The sequence below is a fragment of the Trichosurus vulpecula genome, chromosome 9 (genome assembly GCF_011100635.1).
Source record: "Trichosurus vulpecula isolate mTriVul1 chromosome 9, mTriVul1.pri, whole genome shotgun sequence".
NCBI classification, from domain to species: Eukaryota; Metazoa; Chordata; class Mammalia; order Diprotodontia; family Phalangeridae; genus Trichosurus; species Trichosurus vulpecula.
This window is the reverse complement of record NC_050581.1, coordinates 168,831,446-168,857,337: the sequence shown is the minus strand read 5'-3', so window position 1 is coordinate 168,857,337 and position 25,892 is coordinate 168,831,446. Positions and strand designations below refer to the sequence as shown.

At 40.0% G+C, this 25,892-nt stretch overlaps 1 protein-coding gene across 1 annotated transcript in view; it reads right to left on the bottom strand.

Moving 5' to 3' along the window:
- The window catches only part of SHQ1 (SHQ1, H/ACA ribonucleoprotein assembly factor), a 127,651-nt gene extending 102,282 nt beyond the window's left edge, over nt 1–25,369 (bottom strand). Inside the window, exons 1-6 of the mRNA XM_036737427.1 lie at nt 24,906–25,369; nt 20,077–20,141; nt 17,844–17,966; nt 16,745–16,902; nt 12,059–12,171; nt 6,111–6,241 (exon numbers count right to left, since the gene is read on the bottom strand). Of these exons, the coding sequence (XP_036593322.1) occupies nt 6,111–6,241; nt 12,059–12,171; nt 16,745–16,902; nt 17,844–17,966; nt 20,077–20,141; nt 24,906–25,048 (733 nt within the window). The 5' untranslated portion in view covers nt 25,049–25,369. The remainder of the gene's footprint in view (nt 1–6,110; nt 6,242–12,058; nt 12,172–16,744; nt 16,903–17,843; nt 17,967–20,076; nt 20,142–24,905) is intronic.
- Between the last annotated feature and the right edge of the window lie 523 nt (nt 25,370–25,892).

Genomic DNA, 25,892 nt, shown 5'->3' with positions numbered 1-25,892 from the left:
CTATAAACTTCTTAGACTAACATTAACCACTCAAAGACATAAAAAATGTGACAAAGCCAACTTCAAGAACTCAGATCATCAGCAAAACATCTGACATATCCATTTAAAAGTCCTCAGGGGAAGAAATATAGATAATTCCAAAGATAATTACTTTAATAATAGCCACAGTATCATGTCTGGCTATAAGATTAGAACAGCCTCATAAAGAAAGAGGCAAAGCACTTTAAACAACTATAACTCAATTTTGCATATTCACGTTAAGAACCCTTTGATGGAACAATCGAAACTTAATCACTTGTTTTCCTATAACTTGTGCCGACTTATTTAGCAAGGAGAGGAGGAAAGGAAGAGGCAAAGAAGCCATGCCCTTCTGCTCCAAAGAACAGCTAAGACAGAATCAATGCTGTTAAGAAGACCAGGGAGGAAAAGGAGAAGAAAAAGAAGTGACCATAACTAACTCCAAGAGTGTAGGTACATGCCATTTTCCCACAGTTCTGTCCAGCCTTAGACAAGATTCAAAAATCTTGATTTAAGAAGTACACATTTCTTTCAGCCCACATTTTATCCCAGTTAAAGAGAAGATGAGCTGGTCCCATAGTGAGAGCCAGAAATAAAAAGTAGACAGCTAGAGTGCTCCACAGGTAACTTCCCAATGTCAGAAGAAAGCAAAGATTAGAACAGGTTGGGCAGGCAAGAATGGGCCACAATCTATATCACTGGAGAGAATTTCCAAATAAATGAGATCGCAAAACTATTACACACAATATTTTTAAACGTTATACCTTCTATGCCTCAACTATTTATCTCAAAAATTATTTAAGAAAATTCCCATTATTTAAGATGATACAAATAATTAAATAATGGGTTTTATTTAAGACTATACAAGGTCTCTGTATGTGGAAAGATAACAGAAACTATCATTTTACACAAAAAGAATATATACACATGCATTTCTTGCCCACTGATGCTACTGAACCCTTCAAAGATGGAGCATCACACTGTTTTACAACACATCTCAAGACCTTCCATCTTGCTTCAGGTATTCTTACTTACAAATAACCCACTTTTCAAATGACAAATCCTAGAGGGAATGTGGAAAAATTGGGACACAATACACTGTTGGTGGGGTTGTGAACTGATCCAACCATTCTGCACAACAATTTGGAACTATGTACAAAGGGCTATAAAACTGTTTTACACTTTTTGACCCAGCAATAACACTACATAGCCCAAAAAGGTCAAAGAAAAGGAAAAGGACCTATATGCACAAAAATATGTATAGTAGCTCTTTTCTTGTAGATGCAAAGAATTGGAAATGGAAGGGATATCCATCAATTGGTGAATGGCTGCACAAACTGTGGTAAATATAACTGTGATGGAATATCATTGTGCTATAAGCAATGATAAAAGGATATGATTTCAGAAAAAATTGGAAGACTTAAATGAACTGATGTACAGTATGTAGAACCAGAAAACACTGTCCATAGTAACAGCAATATTGTAATGATGACTTCGCTATTGTGATCAATACAACGATCCCAAACAATTCCAAAGGACTCACCTTTAGCTATATACCTCCAGAGAGAAAAATGATGAATCCTGAGTACAGCCTGAAGTAGATTGTTTTGCACTTTACTTTTCTTGCCTTCATTTTTTGCAATGCAGTTAATATAGAAATGTTCTGCATGTATAATGTTTATCATATCGCTTGCCTTCTTAATGGGTGAGGGGAGGGACTGGAGGAGAGAGAGAATTTAGATCTCAAAATTTTAAAAATGAATATTTTAAAAAAATTTACTTTTTCACTGCTAATATTTACACTGAATTAGATACAAAATATCAGCACCTTCAGTATGCACAACAGCTAGAAGACTGAAGATATGCAAGAGACCAAAGAAGATCAGGAGTGAACTCAGCCCCTTAATGATATCATACATAAAGTATTATCATTGTAACATCCTATCAGAGAAAAACTTAATAATTTAAATAAAAGGAAATGGCCTATTGTGAATCTTGGGTAACCAGAGCTCAAACTTATAAAAGGAAATTATAAATGGGAGACTGAAATTTTTCTGCATGCCACTTGTTTAATTTGATATCTTTAAAATATGAGAATACTCCCTAGTTGATATTCAAAATGTTTCTAGTATATCTAAACTTGCTAAACAGGTCTAATGGGCATTAAGACTTTCAATTATATAGCTGGCATATTATGTCTATCAAACCTATATGAAATTTGTCCAAGTGTCGAAAAATGTCATTTTCCAAATCAACTCGAATGCAGATTCCAGACAATGGTGAGGTAAACGTATGAATTTTTATCAAGCAGTCACTATAGATGAGCTTTGATTACAATATGGGCCCAACTTTTCATTTTCTAAGCCACGATAACTTTTCTAAAATGACACAAACTACAACCAAACCAGTTGGTCTTTCCTCCTTCTCTGCAGCCTTAGAGTCTCATCACATAAGTAATTAAGGCAATGAGGCGGAGGCAAGCTTAGAGAACAGTATTTTTATCTGGGCATGGAACTCAAACTACTATCAGGTTACGCTTCAAAATGAACACAATCTTAATAGTCCAAGGAATGTTACCAAAGGATTAAAGGGGGAAAGGCAATTCACAGGTCGGATTCAGTTTTTAAATAACGATATGGCAAGTACTGATGCCTCACTGAACCCCCTTGCTGTTAGCTGTCTTTGATAATAAGTTGGACAGGTGGTCCACCTGGTGTTTATAACCTGCAGATGCAGCAATAAACCATGCCTAGTGCCTCACAGAATCACCTGACAGATTTTAAGGAAACATGCTAATTCATTTAACAGACAGTGGCACAGAGAAAGGCTATTTTTCTAATCTTGCTGCTACTCAACTGTCCTTCCAACAGTGATGCTTTCAGAGCCCCAAAGAGATAATCAACTTAACATATAAAGATAGTAATTTCTTTGAAAGTACTAACAAATGAACCTTAAAAAGCAAAAGAAAAAAATTTCAAGAGGTATTTTCTAAGAGAAAACAAATGTCTGAGAAGTTTCCTTCACTCAATTCAATGTAGCAAACACTTATTAAATGTCTACTATGTGTGTGGCATTGTGCTAGGTCCTGAGGATTGAAGACAAAAATCAAACAGTCCTTGACAACAAGGAGCTAAAATTGTAATGGACAGATACGACATGTGTACAGATAAGTAAATACAACACAGTTTGAGGGGGAACAAAAGAGGGCACTAAGAACTAGGCTAATTCACTATCACCGCTAGGCCTACACCCCAAAGAGGTCAAAGAAAAAGTCAAAGGTCTCAGATGTACAAAAAATTTATGGCAGCTCTTTTTTGTATTAACCAAGAACTGGAAACTAAAGGGAATGGAATGGGTGAACAAATGGTGACATACAAACATAATGGAATACTATTGGTTGTAAGAAATAGTATTAAGGATAGTTTCAGAGAAATCTGGGAATAATTGTATGAACTAACACAGAGTAAAATGAGCAGACCAGAAGAACAATCTATATAATAACAAGAAGCAAACAAACAACTGTGAAAGCTCTAAGAATTCTAACACATTGACCAACCTTGAATCCAGAGGACCAATGATAAAACATGTTACTCACCTCCTGACAAAGAAATGGTAAGACTCAGAGTGCAGAATGAAACCTATTTTTTGGACGTGGACAATTCAGAGATTTGTTATGCTTAACCATGCATAACTGTTATAAAGGGTTTTGGGGGTGGTGGGATGGGGTAGGTTAATGGTAAGATGACAGGAGAGAAAAATCAATTTTTCATTAAAAAATTTAATTAAAAAAAAAACTTAATGTCAGGTATGCACTATACACAAGAATATATTCTTCAGAGTTAAAAAACAATTAAAGATTATTTTAATTCTTGGCAATAAAAAGTACTAGACTGATCAGGAAAATCTTCCTGTAGTAGCTAAGCTGAGCCTCGAACGGAGCAAAGGTTCCTAAGAAATGGAAATGTGGGCCATGTCCTTTCCAGGAATGGGAAATGGCAAGAGCCCTTTGGAAAAACAACTAGAAGGGCAGTTTGGGATACAATATGAAATGAGTCAGGAGAGGCAGGAGCTAGTCTGTAAGGGGCTTCCAATGCAAGGCAAAAGAGTCTATTTTATCCTACAGGCAACAGGGAGCCACTAAAGACTTTTAAACAGGGAAGTTAAACAAGCAAACGTGTATGTCGGAAAGATTAATTTAGTACCTGATAGAAGCTGGACTGAAGGAGAAGAATGGCTGCAGGGAGTTAGTACAAGAATCCAGGTGAGAAATGATAATGGCCTCTGTTAGGCTGGCAGCTTTATGAGCAGAAGGAAGGGGAAAGACAAGAGATGTGGAAATACAACCACCGGAGACCTGACCAAGACTGCCAGTGGAGAGACTGAGAGAAAGGGAAGAACCACGGAGCAATCCAGAGTTTCCAACCTTGATGGCTGAGTTGGTGGCAGTGCTTTCACCAGAAATAGGGAAGTGTGGATAAGGAACGGATTTGGGAAAAGGGATAATAATCTACTCTACTTTGGACATGTTGAATTTGAGGCAAACCTCCAGGTGAAGATGTGCAGGAGAAAACTAGAAATGAGATTATAGTTCAGAAGCAAGATTAGGGCTGGATATAGGGATTCAGCTCTCATGGAAGCAGATGCGACTGTCTAGAGAGAAAAATCTAGAAGAGGGCTCAAGGCAGAGTTTTAGGGGACACACTCCCGCTTGGTGGGAAGGAGGTGATGATCACAAAACAAAGTACTGAGGAGATATCAAACACTTAAGACTGGAACCAAGAGAAAGCAATGGCATGAAAGTCAAAGGAAGAGAGGGTAAACAGGAGCAGGGGTGCTCAACAGCATCAAAAGCAGCAATTTAAGAGAAAAATGATATACCTATGAAATCAAAGAGGTATTCAACCCCCAAGAGGTAAGTCATCAAAGGATATGCACAGACAATTTTCAAAATAAGAATGGCAAATGATTAACAACTATATGAAAGAATATTACAAGTCACAAATAATAAGAGAAATGCAGAGAAATTCTGGCAAGTAAAAAACAAAAGACATCAATAAAAATTTATTTTAAAAAATGAACCCTGGCAATCGTGGATAAGTGGCTCAGTTGAGCAGTGAGATCATATACCAGGTTGGAAGGGGATGAGAAGTGATTTGAAGGTGGAGGGCCAGAGGTAACAATTGTAAATGGCTTTCTCTAGGAGTTTGCCTGTAAAAAGGAGAAAAGATACAAGATAACTGCTTGAGGAAATGGCCATGTGAGTCTTCTTCAGGGAAGGATTACAGAGGCCCAGTCATGTCTGTAGGCAGCCAATGGAAAAAGAGAGACTGAAAATGGGTGGGAATGAGACAAGCTCCTATAGGTGGTGGGAAGGGAAGGCATAAAGAGCATAAGCAGATTTGTTGTTCTAGGTAAGAAGAAAGGTCAACCATTATTCAGAGACTGGAGCAAAGGAAGAGAAAAAGTCTGGAAAATGTCGAGTAGAGAAGAGGAAGGTCACAGAAGATGGCATCCATTTTCTCTAAAAAGTAGGAGGCAAGGAAGGATTGCCTCTGCTGTGAGGGAAGGGGATGAGGATGTCATGGGGGACTAGATGATTTGGAATAACCATCATGGGAAACATGATGAGCAAACTAGGAAATACAGAAATAATCTTTCGTGAAAATTAATCATTCTAGTGCAAAAAGCACTCCCTCCACAAATGAGGAGTTGCTGTGGACAAAAATATTCACCATCAGGTTGCCAAATTTCTGGTCATAAGCTTCTCCAAATTCAGCTTGGTCTTTACTGGGACAACAGTCACTCTGCCTATTGTGAGGCCTGTACTTGAAGCCTCCTTCTCCAGCTTTGAAGGACCTCCCCAGAGCATGTACTCTGTTGGCACAGCCTTGGAAAACCCAGAATCCCTTCGATGCCATGAGAAGACTGCAAGAAGACTTTAGGAGAAGAAATCAAAACCTTACCTTGGCACTACAGGGCAGTCATAGCTGTGTATTTAGTCAGAAAGTTAGTAGATGGGCATAAATACCATAAAACTGGACACCTACTGAGACCAAACCAAAACAAGCAAAGTGAATGAATTGTGAGTTTACCCTGAAATTCTTCTTGATTACTCTGCTCCTGACTCCTTTCTGGAGAGGCCGTCATTTTTGCAAATGCTATAGTCCACCAAGGCTTATACTTCAAAACTTTTCGAATAGCTTCATCTTCAAAATAGTCCGCTCTGGAAAAACAGGGAATGCGTTTGTTATAATAAGTTATCACATCTTTTTTATTTTGAATCTTTCTTTCAATAAGCTACTTTAAATTGACTATACAGATCCTAAAAGAAACAGGGCAGCTAGTGGATAGAATGCCAGGCCTGGAGTCAAGGAAGACTTATCTTTCTGAGTTCAAATCTGGTCTCAGACGCTTACCAGCTGTGTGACCCTAGGCAAGTCACTTAACTTTACTTGCTTCAGTCTCCTCACCTGTAAAATGAGCTGGAGAAGGAAATGGCAAATCACTCCAGTGTCTTCACCAAGAAAAAATGGGGTCACAAAGAGTCGTACATAACTGACCAAACAACAACACTCCTAGAAGAAAGGGTTATATATCCAATACATACTCATCTTAATTTCTAATTACACTTCACTTGTTCTTAGTTGCTAATTACCATGTAATTAAAGAAAAGCACAGATTACAAAAGATGCCTCCCACATTCCTAGTATCTTCAAAAAGTAAAAATACACAACACACACACCTTCTATCACAAGTATTCCACAGGGGAGATGTGCAACCTGATGAAGTACTAGATCTGGCAGCATACAAACATCTGACATTGCTCCATACATCAGGTTTTGGTAAGGCTATTATAAGCAGGAAGTTTTTTCAATCAAATGGGGAAAAAAAATCAAGACAAAGACTTGAGCAATATTCAGAATCTACACAGACAGCCACCCACAATCTACTGATGGAGTCTTTTCCCTTTCTTCCAAAGCAGTCTAAAACAGTTCTTAATACAATGAAGGTGATGCACAGAGGAGGAGCTCAGCAAATTAATTAATTTTAGTTACCGTAGCTACTGACTTGCAGGCAGACAACAGAGAGAAAGGTAAAGTTATATTCATCTCTTCCCCATTGGGTTGGTTCTTCCATTGTGTGGTTTTCCCCTAATTGTTCCTGCTTCTTTCTACCCCCAGAGACAGACAACAGCTCTCAGACTTGTATATACTTTTTTCACTCCCTGGTAGATGAAGGTGGCATGGCATCAGGAGAAACTACAAGAACAGAATACTCCCTTGAAGGGAATTTCTTTCACATTCTCATTAATCATTCAACTTAAAGTCTTAGTTATCACTTCAAAGAAAGCAGAAAATTCTTTATGCTACAGAGATAAAATGGTACTTAGAGAATTGCTGTAGTAGCTTCATGTCAATCCCAAAGTTGGTACTGACCTCTACTTGTAGTCCAAATTGAAAAGAAGGCCAAAATAGAGAGGATGGTTATATAGGCCATTTAAAAAACGGAAAGATAGGGAAGAGAAAGACTGGAAGAAAAATTCAAGTCCTATAACCTGTTCTAATTTGAATTTTACTTAAAGAATACCAGATTTGGAGTTGGGAAGACCTAAGGACCAGAGTCTGTATATCTGGCCTTCGATACTTTCTAGTTGTATGCCCTTGAGCAACTAACCTCTGTCTACCTCAGTTTCCCCTACTGTAAGATGGGGCCAATAATAGAACCTAACTTGAAGCTCCGTTGTAAAGATCAAATTAAATAAGATAATATATATATAAAATTCTTTACAAATCTTAAAACATGACCTAAATGTTAGCAATTACTTTTTATTATTATCAATATTAACACTAACTATCCCAAGATCAAATGTATAATAACTTGGTAGGCTGATTACACATAGTATTTGCAGTAGCTTTTCACTTTCTTTAAAACTACCTTTACAGCTGTTCAAATGATTAAATCAATGACATTTAAGATGACTTTAGAAATGCAACATCAGTGGTATTTAAGATTTTAACAGGGAAAACCACTACATCTACCAAAAAATGCTTTAAAGAGAAGAGAATGCAATAGAAAATACTAAAGACACTATTACCAAAAGGCCCCATGGGCATTCTTCATAAAATATAATTAAAGCATATACCTGACAGTACTCAGCTACCAGGAAAATTTCAGATAAAGACTAAATTCAGTTTATACTTTAAGTAGAAATTCACCAGCACATCATAAGTGTACCTACCACTCTGCGAACATACTTTCTTACAAGATTTCACCAGATAAAATCCGCAGTTAAAAATCCAATCAATTAAGATCAAACCCCTTATTCTTTCTAATTCTATTATTCCAAAATGTATTTGTTCATTCTCTTGCCTTGGAGGCAAAGTATACTGAACATATTTCAAACTTTCTTTGATGACTCCAGTCAAAATCCTGAGCCTCATTTTATAGGAATAACCCATATGCTACTTCCTTAATTGGTGGTTTTTCACAAGATTACCTTTTTTAAGCAAATTTTACCACAACATTAGGAAATCCTATCATAATGGTTTGGGGTCCATCATCAAACACACAAATTACATAGTAAATGTCTTACTTTAAAACAGTGAGTAATCTTTGAGAGGTCCCTATTTCTCTGCATCGCCTCCTATCTGACTCCAGTACTGCTCCTTTACCTTGTGCCCACCTCGTCCCAAACCCCCTACCCACACCTGTGGTTCAGGGATAAAAGGAGACCAAATCCCCAACCAGCCTGTTCTTCCCTTCATGTTTCTTGGTAACTTCAACATCTCTTTGCAGACTACAAAAGAACTAGATGAGAGTTCAGTCTGGCGATTCAATTTAGGAAAACGAGTCTCAGATCTCTTTAAAGACCCTTCACACACATGGATGTGTATGTGAACTTGTATAGATGGGCGCATATACTTTAATAATCAATTTTGTCCTTCCCCAGGAACTTCTCTTTCATTTACAGCAACGGTCTTACTGAACTATCCATATTACAATGTTTCTTCTAACATTATGTTTCACAGAACTAATTAATGACTCTAAGCAGGGTATGCCTACATAATAATTCAGGAGCAGATGTAGTAAGATAGGAGATTAAGGTGAATTTATATTAACCCCAATAATTATATATGTCACAAGTGGGGAATGGCTGAACAAGCTGCAGAATATGAATGTGACTGAATATTCTAGCACTGTAAGAAATGACAAAATCATGGATTTCAGGGAGAAATGGGCAGAATGAGAAATTTGCACACAAGGGCAGCAACATTATTAAAGTTCTTTAAAAAGGAAATCACACATTTCAGCCTTTTCACTAATTCAGATTATTCAAATTATTTTGAATTCAGAGAATTTTGCCAATAACCATTTCCCCAAACCTAATATTTTAAACAGGATAATACCTTGACAGTTTCCCTTCTGTAAATCACCTCTTTTATTTCAAGGATCCCCAAGACAATAAACCAAAGACAAATAGAAGAGAGGGCCAAGTTTTTTCTAAACTACTATTTTTCTGAATTGACACACGACTTGAGAGTAAAAAGAATCAGTCTGTTTACACAAGGAGTTACGCAAGTATCAAAATACATGAAGTAAATAATTCACATCCAGATAATCAACAAATGTGTGTTTGATTTATCAGCTAACACACAATCGTCGATAACAACCTGTAAGACAGCTAAAATTTGAAATTTCGAATATCCAAGGACACTAAATGGGACAAGAACACACCTTCCATTCTCCCATTTTCCCTATTTCTGCATCTCAATTAAAAATATCCTTTTCAGAGGTTATGAAAAAAAAGCTATTAGTTGTTAATAAACAGAAAAGATTAGTTCTTGCATACCACTTAAAGTAGTGAACTTCTGAATGAAAGGAAGAGAGAAAAACACAATTCTTATACAATGCTTCTGACTATAAAACCAAATTTCTTAATGTCCTTAGCCCAAACAGTTATTTTTCTGTTCCCTTTTACAAGAGCTAGGCCATTGTTCTAATTAAGCTCCCTCCCTCTCAGAAATGTTCCTGATGCCCTTACCCTTGCCTGAGAAATCTGCTGACAATGAAGATTCCATTTTAAATATTCAGCATGAATTTAAATGGGCTTCTTCAAATTGCTCTTCAGCAGACCTTTAAAACCATCAATTGGCGAGATAAACATAATTAGAAATGGCAACATAAATGGGGGAGAACCTCTGATGTCCTCTAAAATATAAAAGACAGCCTGCTTTCGCTGTCCCTTAAAATGTCCCAAAGTCTGGCTTCTTATCACTATATCATACAGTACATGACATTTGCACACAAGATATACTTTATTCCAATTAGTCTCATACTGTGACGGGAGATAAAATATTAATTACTAGAGTAACAGCAAGCATTCACAGATCATACATAAGAAGGAATTAGGGGGAAAATGTTAACTTCTTTCTCTAATTTTAATAGCAGATCCCAATTGTCAAAAACTTGTCTCCCCCAAAAAGGGCCAACATGGCAGCAATGAAAGTTTATGTTCAGAATATAATCTGGAAAAGCTTTTGCAAGGAAATGACTCAAGTCAAAATGGTAAATTCAGAAAAGTCCTTCAAAATATATTTGTAATCAGTACTTTGGCACTATTAAAATCTGCAAATGTTTGAATAATCCCAGTAAGTTCAAATAAATATAAAACACAGAAAGTTGTATATGCCCAAAGGTATTTAATGATTTGAATAATAAACTTAATTACACATATCAAAACCTATTATTATAATGGTTTAAAACAATGAGGGCTACCAGATCACTTTATGAAGCTCAACCAAAAAATAGGCCAGAACTATAGTCAATATGATAAAATAACAACTGATATTAATGAAGCACTTTATGATTTGCAAAGAGTTTTATACACATTATTTCACTTGAGTTTCACCAACAAGCCTCAGTATTGACAGTATGGAATTAGTATTATTATCCCCATTTTAGAGATAAGAAAACTGAGGTTAAGAAGGGTGAATTATTCATGGACAACAGGCAGGATTCAAACCCAGGTCTTCCCGCCTCCAAGTCTGACACTTTATCCACCATGCCATGTTGTTCCTCTTGATTCCAGAACTGAGCTCTGACCTTTAATATTACCTATTACCATTTAACTATGTCTTGACAAGAAGAATGAGAAAATGCAAAACTGGAATACTAAAGGCAGACTACAGCTAACAGAAGCAGGGGGAAATTTGTTTATATATCTATGTTAGCATTCTATTTTTGCTTCCTTGGTGAAGAAGTATTCATCAGTTGAAGATGGGATTTAGGGCATGAAAGTATTAGCTAAGCATTGCTATATCATGCAAAGAAGGTAAAAACTGACTTATACTTATGAAAATTCAAATACAGTTTCACTTACTCATGGCTTTGATCGTTTTATTTTAGAACAAATTACTATCACAGGAGTCATAACTTTGCTCATCATAGTGAGCAAATAGATAATAGAAATGTCAAAAATATCCTCATTCACTCAATTTACTCTTCTATTTTACCCTGGACAAACAGAGCTCGAAGTATCTATTCAAAGCTTTTGCCGTTGGTAAAGTAGTCATCTAGGAAGCAACATTTTACACATCTATTTACATCTATGTATATTTAGTTCATAGAGGCATTGCCCTCATAGCTTAGCTCAATGGCCAGTAGAACTAGAAGCAGCACCTTGTGCAATGTCGTATCACAGAAGGAAGGCTGGCTGGATGTGCAGGCTGGGGACCTCAATGAACTCGGGCAGTTACATACAACCTGTGTAACTTGGGCAAGAAGTTACTCTCTGGGCTGCGGTTTTCTCATCTATAAAATAAGAGAGTGGGTCTAGATGATCTAGAAGGTCCATCCCAGTGTGAGAGCCAAAGGCCTCCATGAAATTTTAAAAATCACTATCTCCCCCCCAAAAAATCAATTTTTAAAATTTTCTTCTCAAAACTGAGGCCAGGGGAGGAGTGAGGAAGAAACAGTTTGATGACTTTATTTCACCCACTGGAAGCTCCAAAGAGTATGAAGAACTTAACATTGCACTTACAGGTAATGATCGGGATCAAATTTTGACTCTTCCGCAGCTAGGCGCTTCTGTCTTCGTTCGGCTGGGGGGGTGGAGTCTGGCTCTTTAACATCAATGACGTCACTCAATTCATCCTGGAGGAAGGAAGTGAGCCACATCAGCTCAGTTACATACGTCAGCCCAGAATTCAGACAGAACATCAAACACAACAAGTCTTTTACCAGTAAGCTGATTCTGTAAGATATGGTACCTGATCCTATCAGTAAAGAGGACAGAAGTAGCTCCCTTTGAAAACACATTAGTAAACTGATGTCTTCTACCGAATTAAATGTCAATTCAATATATCAAACTGAATAAACTTATTATGCTACCTTATATTCACAACTTTTGAAAATGCTTTCCTCTCTATTAAGAGAGAAATGCCTCATTAGAAATGTTTGAATTTCAATGCGAAGTTATACGTGGAAGTTATATGGGATTCCGCCGTCTTGGGGAGGAAGAGGGGGAGGAAGGGAAGAAAATCTGGAACTCAAAATTATGTAGAACCGAGTGTTGTAAACTAAAAATTAAAAAAAATTAAAAAAAAAGAAATGTTTGAATTTTTCACCTAGGAAGCTAAATAAAACCACACACAAAAACATTTTCAAGAAATTCAGGTCTACAATAAAATTATTTCCACCTGCACAAACACATATATCTTTCCCAATCCAAATAGGAATATACTAGGGAGATTGCTTAGATAGTCATTTCTCTTTGGACCCTACTTACAAGGACAACAAGCCTTCACCAATATCCTCAAATGGCTACAAACCAAAACAAAATAGGTAAAGCTAAAGGAAAGCATAAGCACTGACATTTCTATATGGCAGCACCTGACAGTCTACAAAGGGTTCCCCTAACAGCCTTGCAAGGTTGGGAGCCTATGTATCATGGACGGGGCTTGCCAAGGTCAAACCTTGACACTCAAACAGAAATCTCCCTACTACAATAAGAACACTACTTACTAGGAACACAAGGTTCAATCCTACAATCAACCAGGAACCTAAGACAAGTCGGGAGTAGATTCCAGCAGCTCACTGTGTGATGAAATCTGCATACAGAACCAGCACAGGAGATACTATTACAGGTTGGTTATTATTAAATCCACGGTGGACAGGCAAAATCCTAATTATACACCAAGCAAGAGGTGAAGATGGCCCCCAACAGGCGGAGCAGCCAAGCAGCACGAAGCAGATCCAATGTAAACTGCTCTCTCATTCGAAACAACTCCAAACTCCTTCCAGGCAGCAGTCACCAGAGCAAAGGACATTCCAGTTCGAGCCATAACCACAGCCATGGCTGCAGAGTTCAACATAACACACGCAATTTGTACAGAAATCCCCATTAACATGCCCACATACCAAAGCTACCTGGCCAAAATGAATGCCTGAGTTACATGCAGTTGTAAAGGAAAAGGAACAAGGAGAATGTAAGATCACACACACTCCCACAACACCAGCTGAGGGTGCTGCGAGCATGGAACTTGGGGTGCACTTTGCCCCCCAGGCGTACCCCCGCTACATGCCAGACAGGCCAAATGTGGCTTCTGAGTCTTTGGAGGGAAGACCTTTGCTGACCACTCTTAAATCTTCTGTCTGGTGGCTCATTCATTTTATCCTCAGGCCTGCTTTTAAACATCTCCCAGAAGGATACCGACCTCCTCCTCCACCATCAACACCACAGACACGGAGAATATGAGTATGATGATGGAAATGGCACTGCTTATGATGAGCAAAGTTATGACTCCTATGACAACAGCTATAGTACCCCAGCACAAAGTGGTGCTGATTACTATGATTATGAGCATGGACTTAGTGAAGAGACCTGTGATTCATACGGACAAGAAGAGTGGACTAACTCAAGTCATAAGGTACCTTCATCAAGGACAACAAAGGGAATCTACAGAGAGCAGCCATATGCCAGATACTGACTGTACTATCCCATGTTGTGAAATACCCAATCTCCACCAGTCCTGTACACTGTTCAAAGTAATTTTTCTATGAACAATCTCTTTTTAATAAATCAAAGCACTTAAAATCTGAATGGAAGGACCGAATTTAGATGACTTTGTTGAAACAACAAACTGGGCAGAAAGACATGTAAAACAAGAATTCTGTTATTACCAGTCTGTATGTGACAAATAGGAGATCAAAAGAAAAAAACTAACCTTTGATTAACCAGTGTTAAACAAAAATCAGGATTACTAAACATGTTAATCCATTCTTTTAACATAAGCCTCACCTTTCCTTTTAAAGGCTGTCCACAGAATTTAGTCCTATCTTTCAACCATAAGCTAGCTTTTACTCTTCTGCAAAGACGTGTAAAAAGGGAAGCCAATCACAAATGCAAATAATGTGGTATTCTTTGGTAACTCAAGTCTTGAAATGTTCTATAGTGTTTTAAGCAACGTCTCTTCTTGCTTGATACTAAATATATTTTGAAAGAAAAGCAAAAAAAAAAAAAAAACCATTCCCCATAGAGTATTGGAAATAGGATTTCAGAAAAATGACTGTTAAAACCCTCTACCTTGAAGTGAACCACTGCACAGAACGCAGGACAGTGAACCAGACAGACACAGTATTTGTGCACCTAATTTTTCATTGTCTTCTCCCTGATATTTCCATTCTAAAAAAGGGAAATGGAGAAAGAGGAGCACAGACTCAGAGGAGCACCAAGGAATCCCCCAACACCTGGCAGCCTTCTATGCGCAATCCCCCTCCTCCAACTGCTGGCAGCAACAGGCCTAGGGAGTCACAGGACCACAGAAGCCCTCAAGCCCTAACACCTTCACATCAGGGACATTAAGTGACCTGCCCAAGGCTACATGGATTATAAACCCTGGAGGAAGGATTAAAACTCAGGTCTGCCTCAACAGTCAAAATAACTTCAGGAATTTATCTTGTCCAAAGGCAGCACACTATACTAGTTGGTCATTTTAAATGTGAAAGCAGTATTTTAGAGCATGTTAAAGTTGACTTTGAATCTACAATTTTAAATTAGTAGCAATTTCCTCAAAGCTATTATTCATGCAGCAATTATTTCAATTTCTTCTAACTGCATTACGGGCATGAATTATTAAAAGGGTCATATTTTTAGTCTAAAGCTATAAATCTGTTTTAATCACATGGAACGATTATCATAGAGTACAAAAAAAAATCACCCAGAAACGGTGCATATAAACCCAACTATGCAAGTTTTTTTGGAAGTTTCTGGAACCGTACCCACAAAGTACAGCTTTATGCCATACTAATATTCCCCCAAAAAAGTATCCTTTAATATATGACACCTCAGTTTGCATGCATTTCTGGGAAGTCTAGTAATTTCTTAATGTTCATGAACATAATGGATTAAAATTGATGCAAAAGGAAGAAAGAATCTCAAAACTAGAAAGGACGAAGGAGGTCACATAGCTAATATAACTAAAACCTTGAAGGAAAACCCTTTTGAAAGACAAAACAGATTGATCAGGTAGGTGGCTTTACTTGCCTACTAATTAAGCCTTCTTTTATATGATGGGAAAAATTTTTAAATGAGATTATGTTAATGTATTTACTTTTCAATGAACATATTTTAGTACAAGCACAGACCAGCTCTGATCCAATACAGAATAAATCCTGTATTATATAGGCATCAGGGAGAGGTCTGAAAGAACATTAAGGCATTCCTGACTTACATCAGCAACCTGTTGGGAAATCATTAACCCCTTATTTAACTACCTAAAGTCTCATGAAGATACAAGTAACATCCCAAGTAAATCATTATTTCCATGTCTGTACCTGCATGACCTCACCAGCCCCTCATACAACAATAAAACTGAGGCTCAGAAGAATTAAGTGACCAGCCCCAGAACACACAGCAGAGCCCTGGAGGGGCCAGGCAAAAAGCCAGGCCTCCTTCCCCCAGGACTGAGTGAAGCACATCTGTTCTCACGGGTTACATCCACCGACTAACATCAATAAACTAATGCACAGGGTGTCCAAAAAGCCTTAGTGAAGTTGTGGGCTATTAAAACTGCACAAAGTCTCTTGGGACACACTAGATCTAATAAGCTGCTAAGAAATGTTACATTAAGAAAAAGACTAAGACAGTAGCTCTCAAATATTTTTATCCTATAACATCCCTTGGGAAAATTACTTAAAGTGTCTTCCATTTTTCTCATTTATCCTCACAGAATATAACAATGTTCAAGCTGTAGGGGGAAATGAAAATCTTTTCTTCATCCATGTGGATGGCTTATTATCTTCATCATCAACAAACATCAAGTGCCTACTGGCTGGTAATAGTAATAATAGTAGTATTTATGTGGTGCTAACTATGTGCTAAGGCCTGGGAAATAGGTGCTATTATCCCCCTTTTACAGATGATGGAGCTGAGGCAAACAAAGGTTAAGTGACTTGCCCAGGGTCATCACAAGCTAGTCAATGTCTGAGGCTGGATTTGTACTCAGGCTTTCCCTGACTCCAGCCCCAGCACTCTGAGCACTATGGCGCCCCCTAGCAGCACCCTACTCAGGAGCTTAGAATCATAATAAAAATAGTCAATAAACACTGAATAATAACTCACAGCTTTATCAAACTCAATGAAAGTGCTGTGATCACGAGTCTGAGAAACACTGATTTCAAATATAAGAAAAAAGTCCTAGACAATCTTCAGAGGGAAACAACAAACCTGTAATCTTCTAAACACTCCTGTGCGTAAGTTTCCAAACCCATAATGGCACTGTGAATTCAAGTCATTTTCTGTTAATTCTTCATAAGGAGACTGTTCAATTTCCCAATCAAAGTCTTCTTCCTCATCTTCATTGGACTCTGCAGGAAGCTCAGAACCTAAACATGTTGAATAGTATATGAAGGAAACAGATTATTTTCATTATATTATGGAAATTACTTTCTTATCAAAAATTCATTAACTTGGAGGTTGAAAGTCAAGTTTCTCATAGTTGCCAAAAGACTTTACCTCACGTGCCAAAATTTTCTTCCAGTCAGCCCATTATAGAAGGGTTTTTGTGTTTCTTTTTAAAAATCCATGGCAATTTAATAACAACAGCAACTAATGTTGACACAGCACCTACTTTACCTGCCAGACCTTGTGCTAAGCACTTTACAAATACCTCATTTGATCCTCACAACAACCTGGAGGCAGGTGCTATTACTATCCCCATTTTACAGATAAGAAAACTGAGGCAAACACAGGTTAAGGACCACCAGCCACTCTGCTACAGAACTACAGCAGCTGGAAGAAGGGCAAGCTCAGTGACCCCTCTGGCCACGAGGACTTGGTGGAGATGCTGAGCTCTGGCCACCGGAATGACGCAGAGGGCCACCTCTGCACATGCTCTGTGAATTTGTAGGGAAAAAAGTGATCTGATGCCACTTCCCCACGGCTGTGATTATGACTAACCTTTTTTAATAAACCTTTTTTTCTCAATATATTTTGATCCTCCAGCTAGTGTCTGGGGAAAGATTTGAACTCGGGCCTCCCTGACTCCAAGCCCAGAAACATATGAAAAACACATCCTTTAGGCAAATAAGCATGTATTTTGTAACATTCTCTGAAATTGGAGGAAAAAAACAAAATAACTCTATAAGCAACATTTCTAGCTTGGGAATCTCAGTACGTCTTATAAACATAAACCACATAATTCCCTTCCACAAACTTATCCCTGTTTCCTCATCTGACCTGCTCTTCCACGTATCCACCAATCATTTCTACCCTCCTGTTCAAACAATTCCAAAAGCTTTACCGTTCCTAATGGAAAGGAACATACCTGTCACTTCCACAAGTGGCTTTGCAGATCTGGATTTCTTTGATGCCAGGAGCGATGTCAGCATATTCAGCCCCTCAAAATACTGACCAGGAGTCTCTTTTGACATTCGAAGAGTAAAGATTCCTTAAAGACGAAATAATTTTTGAATTAAAAGGATTTACAATTTAGCAGATAGTATAAAATTTCAAAATTGTTCCTAAAAAGTAGATGTAACAGTGAATTAGAAATTCTTGAACTAAAAACTGCCATTCCTTTATGTGAAAGGAACTCTTATCACTTTCATCTCTCCCTATGCCTCTCCTCCTCCAAACCTATTCATCACCCTGATGGAAATCTCCAATCTCTCCACTTCTCAGCATCTTCTCAGGCCACAAGCCTTGCTCTCACTTCACTTTCCTCCTCTGCAGGTCTCAATTGTATATTTTCATTCCCACAAGAATAATTATCACCTCTATTCACATGACCCACAAATCTATATATTCAGTCCCAGTCTTTACGCAGAGCTTCAGCGTCACAATTACCATCCATACATTTCAAGTTGAATGTCCCAGGGATATGTCAAATTCACCATGTCCCATATTAAATTCATTGTTTTTTACCCTAAACCCACTCCTTCCTCTTCCAAACTTTCCTATTGCTATAGAAGGTACCACCATTCTCCCGGCCTCCCAAGTCAGTAACCTCAGCACCATCCTTGCCATCTAAATCCCTGCCTCATCCCACACAGCCAATTAGGTGTGATTCTTGCCGCTTCTCACTCGAAGTTTCCAATTCCTCACCTCTCCTAACCTGGATTACAGCAGCCCCCTACTTGGTCTCCCTGCTGCTGCACATCTCTCCCAACTCTGGCACATCCTATACACCACGGCCAAAGCAATATTCCTCAAGCAAAGCTCTAACCAAGTGATTCCCATCCTCAATCGACTTCAGTGGCTCCCTCCTTCCATGCCTCTAGCTATATAAAGCCCTTTACAACCTCATCCTAACCTATCCCCCCCAGCCTCATGGACACAGTTTCTCCCTCCTACACTCTGAGATCCAGCCACAGTGACCTTCTCTCAAGGTTCCTCAATCCTGTCCCATCTCCCATCTGCATGCCTGGGTGCACTTCCTTCTTTCTGACACTTCAAACAGTCCCATCTCCTGCAAGAAGTCTTTCCCAATCCCTGCCAATTCCTAGCACCCCCTCTCCTAAACTACCTTCTATATAACTATGTATATGTAATTATGCTGTTTCTACGTGTATTTGACATCTCCATTAGAATGTATGCTCCTTGTCAGCAGGGAATCCCATTCTTTTCCAGAGCTTGCGTAGTGTTGGGCATATTGTAGTTGCTTTAAAAATGATGTTTGGATGACAGGCTCAAAAAGTACTTTGTAATCAGATTGCAGAGGGCCAGGTTAAAGAAAATGGACAGGAAATGAGGAGTTAATAAAAAATTTTGAGCTGAGGAATGTCATAGTCAAAGCTATGAGTAAGGAAGTTTATCCTAGCAGCAACGTATAGAACAAATTAGCAAGACAAATATATTCTTTAGGAATCTATTGCAATTGTCTAGGTCAGAGGCCTTGAAATAGGGTATTAGCAATGGGAACGTAAAATGAACAAAAGTAATATATGTTGCCAAAAAACTATGAAAACTGAAGTTCATATAAACTAAGTAAAGAAAATTTGACCTGTTTTTGAATGTCATTCATAATTATTTCTACGATAACAGCAAGCTAAGGTATTAAAGTTTATGTTTTAATTTTAAAATTGCACAAGAACAGTATTAAGGTGCTGGGCTGTCGCTTCCATAACAAAGGTCACTGTTCACAGATGACCACATTTCGAAGTTGCCTTACACACTTTCTCTCAATAACTAAAAAAGGATAGGTACAGAATCACAACCACCACCGCAGCTGACAGATTCCACTTCAAAGGTTCCAAAGCACTTTTTATTATCCCATTTAACACAGAATACAAAACCACAGAACTCTAAAGCTGAAGAGTGAGCTCAGAGTTTATCTAGTTCAACTCCCTTATTTTACAGATAAGGTACATTATGATAAAATAAAATACATTAAAATTACAATGGCAAATAAAAGCATTAAAATAAAATGTCAAACACGCTACATTAAGGAATAAACAAAAAGTAATGGCATGTTTTATTAGACTGATTCTAGTTCCACTTAGAGAGCCTCAAGTTGCAGTCATGTGGTTATTCCTGGCATAAAGAATTTAATGTTGTACCTTTATCCACATCATACGAACCATCTTCAGCTCCATTTTCCACAATTCTTCCGGGAAGAGTTAATCTGTGAATTTAAAAAAGTCTTTATCAAGCACTTAACTCAAATAGCAGTGTGTTTGAGCTATTTAGTGACATTACAAAAACCACAGTAAAAAGGACTTACCTAAAAAAAAAACTGATAAAATGAACAAAATCACATTTGAAAAAATTACTCTACAAGTTATTAATCTTTTTTTCCCCTTTGAGGGAGCAGGATTGTGGACCTGTGAATTTGTTGATATGGAATCTCCACTCACAAACCCAGGTAACTAACTCTAACACAAATCTGACTTCACTGCACTAAACTCCCATATCCCTAGTAACTTAAGTTGCTTCGGTTCCCTGAGGGTTTAAGAGGTTAAGGGACTTGTCCAGGGTCACTCAGCCAGTTTTTATTCAAGGCAGGACTTTAAACCAAGTCTCCAGACTCTAACATTGGCCCTTTATCCACTAGGCAAAGCTATCTTTCATTAGCAGTTTACTAATCAGGATTACATAGTAAACTAACAGCTAGGTAGCAAAGAGTCCTGGACATGACATCAAAAAGATCTGTTTTCTAACCCTCCCTCTGACTCTTATTAGCTCTGTGGCCTTGGATCAGTCACAGAGCCCATCTCAGGCTCAATGTCCCCACCAGTAAAATGGTGATAACAGAACCTACCTCACAGCATAGCTGTGAGAATCAAGTGAGCTACTACACGTAAAGCACTTTACAACTCTAAGGTGCCACACAAATGTTAAGTCCTTTCCTACCTGTCTGACTGAGACTTCTCAGCCTTCTTTACAGCATCAACATCTAGATCTCACCCCTGTTGTATGGCTGCACCTCCAAGATCTAGCCTGGGTTCTCTCTACACTCTTTCCTGGTAATCTCCTTAGCCCCCTTAGATCCAAATTACATCTCTCTGAAGACTAATCCCAAATCTATATAGGCAGCCCTCCTCTCTATTTGAGTATGTATGTCCACCTGGTGGACGTCTCCACCTGGATATTCATTAGCATAACAAACCTGACATGGCCAATAAGAAACTCATTACCTTTCCTCCTAAATCCACCTGTCTTCTCAATGTCCCTGTTTCTGCCAAGGACACCCTTTTTCCAGTCACTCAAGTTCAGAACTTCAAAGTCACCTCTCTCTTCAACATCCTGACCCGGACATCCCACAGGTATCTCAAACTTAACGCATCTTGGACACAACTCATTATCTTTACCCATAAACTCCTCCCTTTTCCCAACTTCCCTATTACTGTTAAGGGCAAGGCTCTCTCCCTAGGTGGCATCCTCCATTCCTCTCTCACACTCCCTCCACAAATCCAATCTATTGCTAATCTTATCCTTTCTACCTTCACAAAGTTTCCCTGCCTCATGCACCTCCTCCACTTCACAGCCAAAAGGACCTTCCTAAAGTGCAGGCTGAACACATCACACCGGTAAGTTCTCCATGGCCTCCAGGATCAAAGAGAAATATGGTCCTTTGGCCTCCACGTCTTCTTTCAGTTTTAGCACCTTCTACAAATTCAGTATCCATCAACACTGGCCTCCTTGCTGTTCCTCACTCAACGAATCTTTCAACTCCACGCCTGAGCACTGGCTCTCACCCATGCTTCCAATACTCTTTCTACTCCTTTCCACCTCTTGGCTTCCTTCACAATTTGTCTCAAATCCCACTTTTTGAAAGAGGACTTTCCTATGTCCCCTGTCAGTCTCCCATAATCCCTCTGGGATTGCCTCCCATTTACAATGTATATACCTCGAATATACATTTTATAACTACTTACAGCAATCAATCAATAAGCATTTAAGTGCCTACTACATGCCAGGCACTACGATAAATACCAAGGATACAAAAAGAGACAAGACAATCCCTAACCTCAAAGGGCTTACAATCTAACAAGAGAGACAACATGCAAACAAATATGCACAAAGCAAGTTATATATAGGCTACATAAGAAATAACTAACAGAGGGAAAGCACTAAAATTAAAAGGGATTGTTCTTTGTTGTTCAGTCCATGACCCCATTTGGGATTTTCTAGGCAAAGACATTGGAGTGGCTGGCCATTTCCTTTTCACTTTACAGATGAGGAAACTAAGGCAAACAGGGTTAAGTGACTTGCCAAGGGTCACACAGCTATTAAGTGTCTGAGGCCAGATTTGAACTCACAAAGAAGAGTTTTCCTGAGCCTGGGAAAGGCTTTTTTCTGTAAAAGATGGGATTTTAATTGTGATTTTAAGGAAGTGTCCCTCATTAGAACAGGAGCTTCTTAAGGGCAGACACTGTTTTTTTAGTTTCTTTTATCCCCAGCACTTACCACGGTGCCTGGCCCACCATAAGTACTTAGTAAATGTCTGTTACTTGAATCACCTCTCCCTTCTACTCCACTCACAGCACAATCAAGTAATTGAGTTCAGGTCCTCTCGTCTCACCTACTACAATGGCCCAGAACTGGTTTTCCCACATCTGGTCAATTGCCTCTATCATTCATCCTCCAGTCAGTCAGTCAGCCAACAGGCATTTATTAAGGACCTACTATGTGCCAGCACTGTGCTAAGCAGTGGGGAAACAAAGAGCAAAGACAGTCCCTGTTCTCAAGGACCTCACCATCTAAGGAGGGAGACAACACAAAACCAACTATGTACAAACAAAAAATAGATAAGATAAAGTAGAGATAATCTTAGAGGTAAAACACTAGCTTTAACAGGGCCCAGAAAGGCTTCTTGGATTTCAGTCGGGACTTGAAGGAAGCCAGGAAGCAGAGATGAGGAGAGCATTACTGGCATGAAAAAAACTGAGGGAAAACGACCAGAGTGGAAATGGAGTGCCAAGTTCAAGAAACAGCATGGAGGCCAGAGTCACTGGATGGCAGAGTTTGTGGGAGCAGGGAGGAATAGGAGAGTAAGGTATAGGAAGATTGGGAGGGTAGGAGGGGGCCAGGGTGTGAAGGGCTCTGAATGCCAGAAAAAGGATTTTTATATTTGATCCAGGAAGAGATAGGGAGCAACTGGAACTGATTAAATAAGACGGTGACCTGGTCAGATCTGTGCTTTAGAAAGACCAATCTGACAACCTAGTGGCAGATGGACTGGAGTTTTAACAGATCTGAGACAGGCCATTGTCGTAGACCAGCCATGAGGTGCTCAGGGCATGTCAAAGGAGGAAAGGTAGTATATTCTAGAGATATACCCCCGGTATACCCCTACCTCCCCTTTCCAGCATTCGGTAATTTCCCATTAGATTGTAAGCTCTTTGCAGGCAAGGGCCATCTTTCTTATTTCCATCCTCAGAGCTTAGCCTGGCATAGAGAAGGTACTCAATAAGTGTTTACTGAATTAAAATCAAATTATAAAGATAAAATCAGCAGGCTTTGGCAAAAGATTAGACTTGGGGGGGTGGGGATGGAAGGAGAGGGAACAGTAAGAGACAGTGAGAAATAAAGGATGAAGTCTAAAGGTTGTAGACTGCAAGGCTGGGGGTGCCCTTGGCTATAAAAGGGAAGTTCAGAAGAGGGGGAGGGTTTCATGGGAAAGATGAGTTCAGTTTTGGATAATGTTGTTGGATATGTTGAGTTGAAGGTGCCTCTGGAGCATCCCACTTGGGATACCTAACAGGGTCCTGGAGAGTTGAAGTATATCTGAGGATAAGGAGCAGAGATCATTGAAGCCTTGGGAGCTATGAGATTACCAAGTCAGATGGTACAGAAGGAGAAGAGGACTCAGGAGGGAACCAAAATCATCATCCAACAGATGGAAGTTATCCCAGATTGAAACGTGATGCTTGAACCCACTCCATGAAAAGAAGTGAGCCTAGAGAGGCCAGAAAGAGCTGTTTGCATGGATGGGTTGTGAGGGAATACTCACACCAATTCAATTAGTCTCAACAAGCATTTTTAAGTAGCACAACTACGTAACTGAGCTACAAAGGCACAAACTAAGTAGTCATCAAAATCACAGGGACATCTGAATGTTTTGCAAGCACTGAAAACCGACTAGTAGGCATTTTATCTCCTCTAGCAAGATCACAGATTCAGAGCTGGAAAAGACCAGGGACGTTATCTAAGCCAAACCCTTCCTTTTACAAATAACGAAACTGAGGAATACAGTGAATTTGCACCAAGTCACACAAGAGCAGAGCTTCGGTGTGAAAACAAGTCCTCTGCCTACAAATCCAGTTCTCCTTCCAGATTTAGGCACTAAAGAGTCAGGAACACGGCTGATGTCAGACTTCTTCCACCAGTGGTTTAGTTTTTCCCGAACCTTTTCTTTTGGTTTTGTTTTTTGGTTTTTTTTTTGTTTGTTTTTTTTAAGGGGAGGCTGCTCTAGGGGGAGTCTGGAAGGAGGTTTAAAACAATATTCAACTGAATAAACATTTACTGCTAGGACACAAAAAGGCAACATAGGGGAGGAATGCGGGAACAAACGGCTACGAAAATAGGTTTTTACAGACACCTACAAGTAAGAGCTCTCAACACCAGGCGGAACAGAAATGTGACAAAGTCCACAGGCTGGACCACCCGCGCCTGGGGCTTTCTTTAGAGTAAACGGTTTCGTCTCTTCCTTCTAGTTCGGGGTGCCTGCTTAAATTTGGGGTTTGATTGGTTTTTTTTTTAAGTTGGTGTTAAGAAAAAAATATCCAAGCGCCCACAACCGCGATAAGCGATAGCCTGCCTACACTGACCCGCCCTCTTGCTCCCACGCGTGCTCTCCGTCCTCGAGGACGGCCCCACCCCCTCCCTCTCTCCCGGCGCGGGGCACCCTGGAGAGCGCTCCCCCCGCCGCCCTGCCCGCACTCGCCTGAGGAAGTACGGCTTGGCGTAGAACTTGAAATCGACGCCCTCGAAGTAGACTTCGAATTCGGAGACGCGCGCGTACGGCACGCGGATGGCAATCGTCAGCGACTCGGAGTCCTGGCTCAACTCGAACGCGGGCGTAATCATGACGCGGCGAGGGCGCGATCGACGGCTCGGGGATGGATTGGCCAGGCGGCGGACCCCACTCCCACCGCAAAGACAGCGCGCACGAGGAAGCCACAGGCTGGGGGGGCGATGATGGATAACTCCGCTACCGGAAACCTATCCCCATTGAAAAGATGTCCTCTTCGATGATGTTGACCGACGCAAGCGCTGAAATTTCTCGCCCCCAGCCGAGGAACGGACGAACGCACGCCGGGGTCGTCAGGACAACGCCGCATGCGCTCCTTCCTTCACCGGCTTAGCGTTGGATTTCCGGGTCTCGGCGGAAACGGCCCTACTGCAGACAGGAAGTCCCACCCCCGGTTGCCATGGGGACGCCGCCGGAGTCCGCGGCTGCGGCCGGCGCGGGGAGGAGAGGAGATAAAGGCGGGCGGAGCTGAGGCGAAGGGGAGGGGGCGCCGCGGTTGTATCTGGGTTCTGGCTCTGCTGGTGTTTCTACGCCCTGCAGTCATTTCCTTCCTTACAGCCCGGGTCCCGGTGACCCTGGCCGGACCACGGGGGCGCTCTGGGCCTCGGCTCGGGCCTCTAAGGAGCCTTCCACCCCCCCCCCCCTTTCCCTCCTCTCCTTTTCCTCCCCCAGCATAGGACGAGAATAGTAATAATAACATTTATATAGCGCTTAATATGGGCCGGGCACCGTGCTAAGCGCTTTACAATACTCATACGGTTCAAGCCCCACCTCAAATACCCATCTCGGTGACCCGAAGCAAAGGAAGGCACAGCACCTACTGCGCCTCAGTTTACCCCTCGGTAAAGGCTCTTCCGCCTCTGCTTCTACGCCATTGGCTTTTCCGCCTCTCCTCCAGGT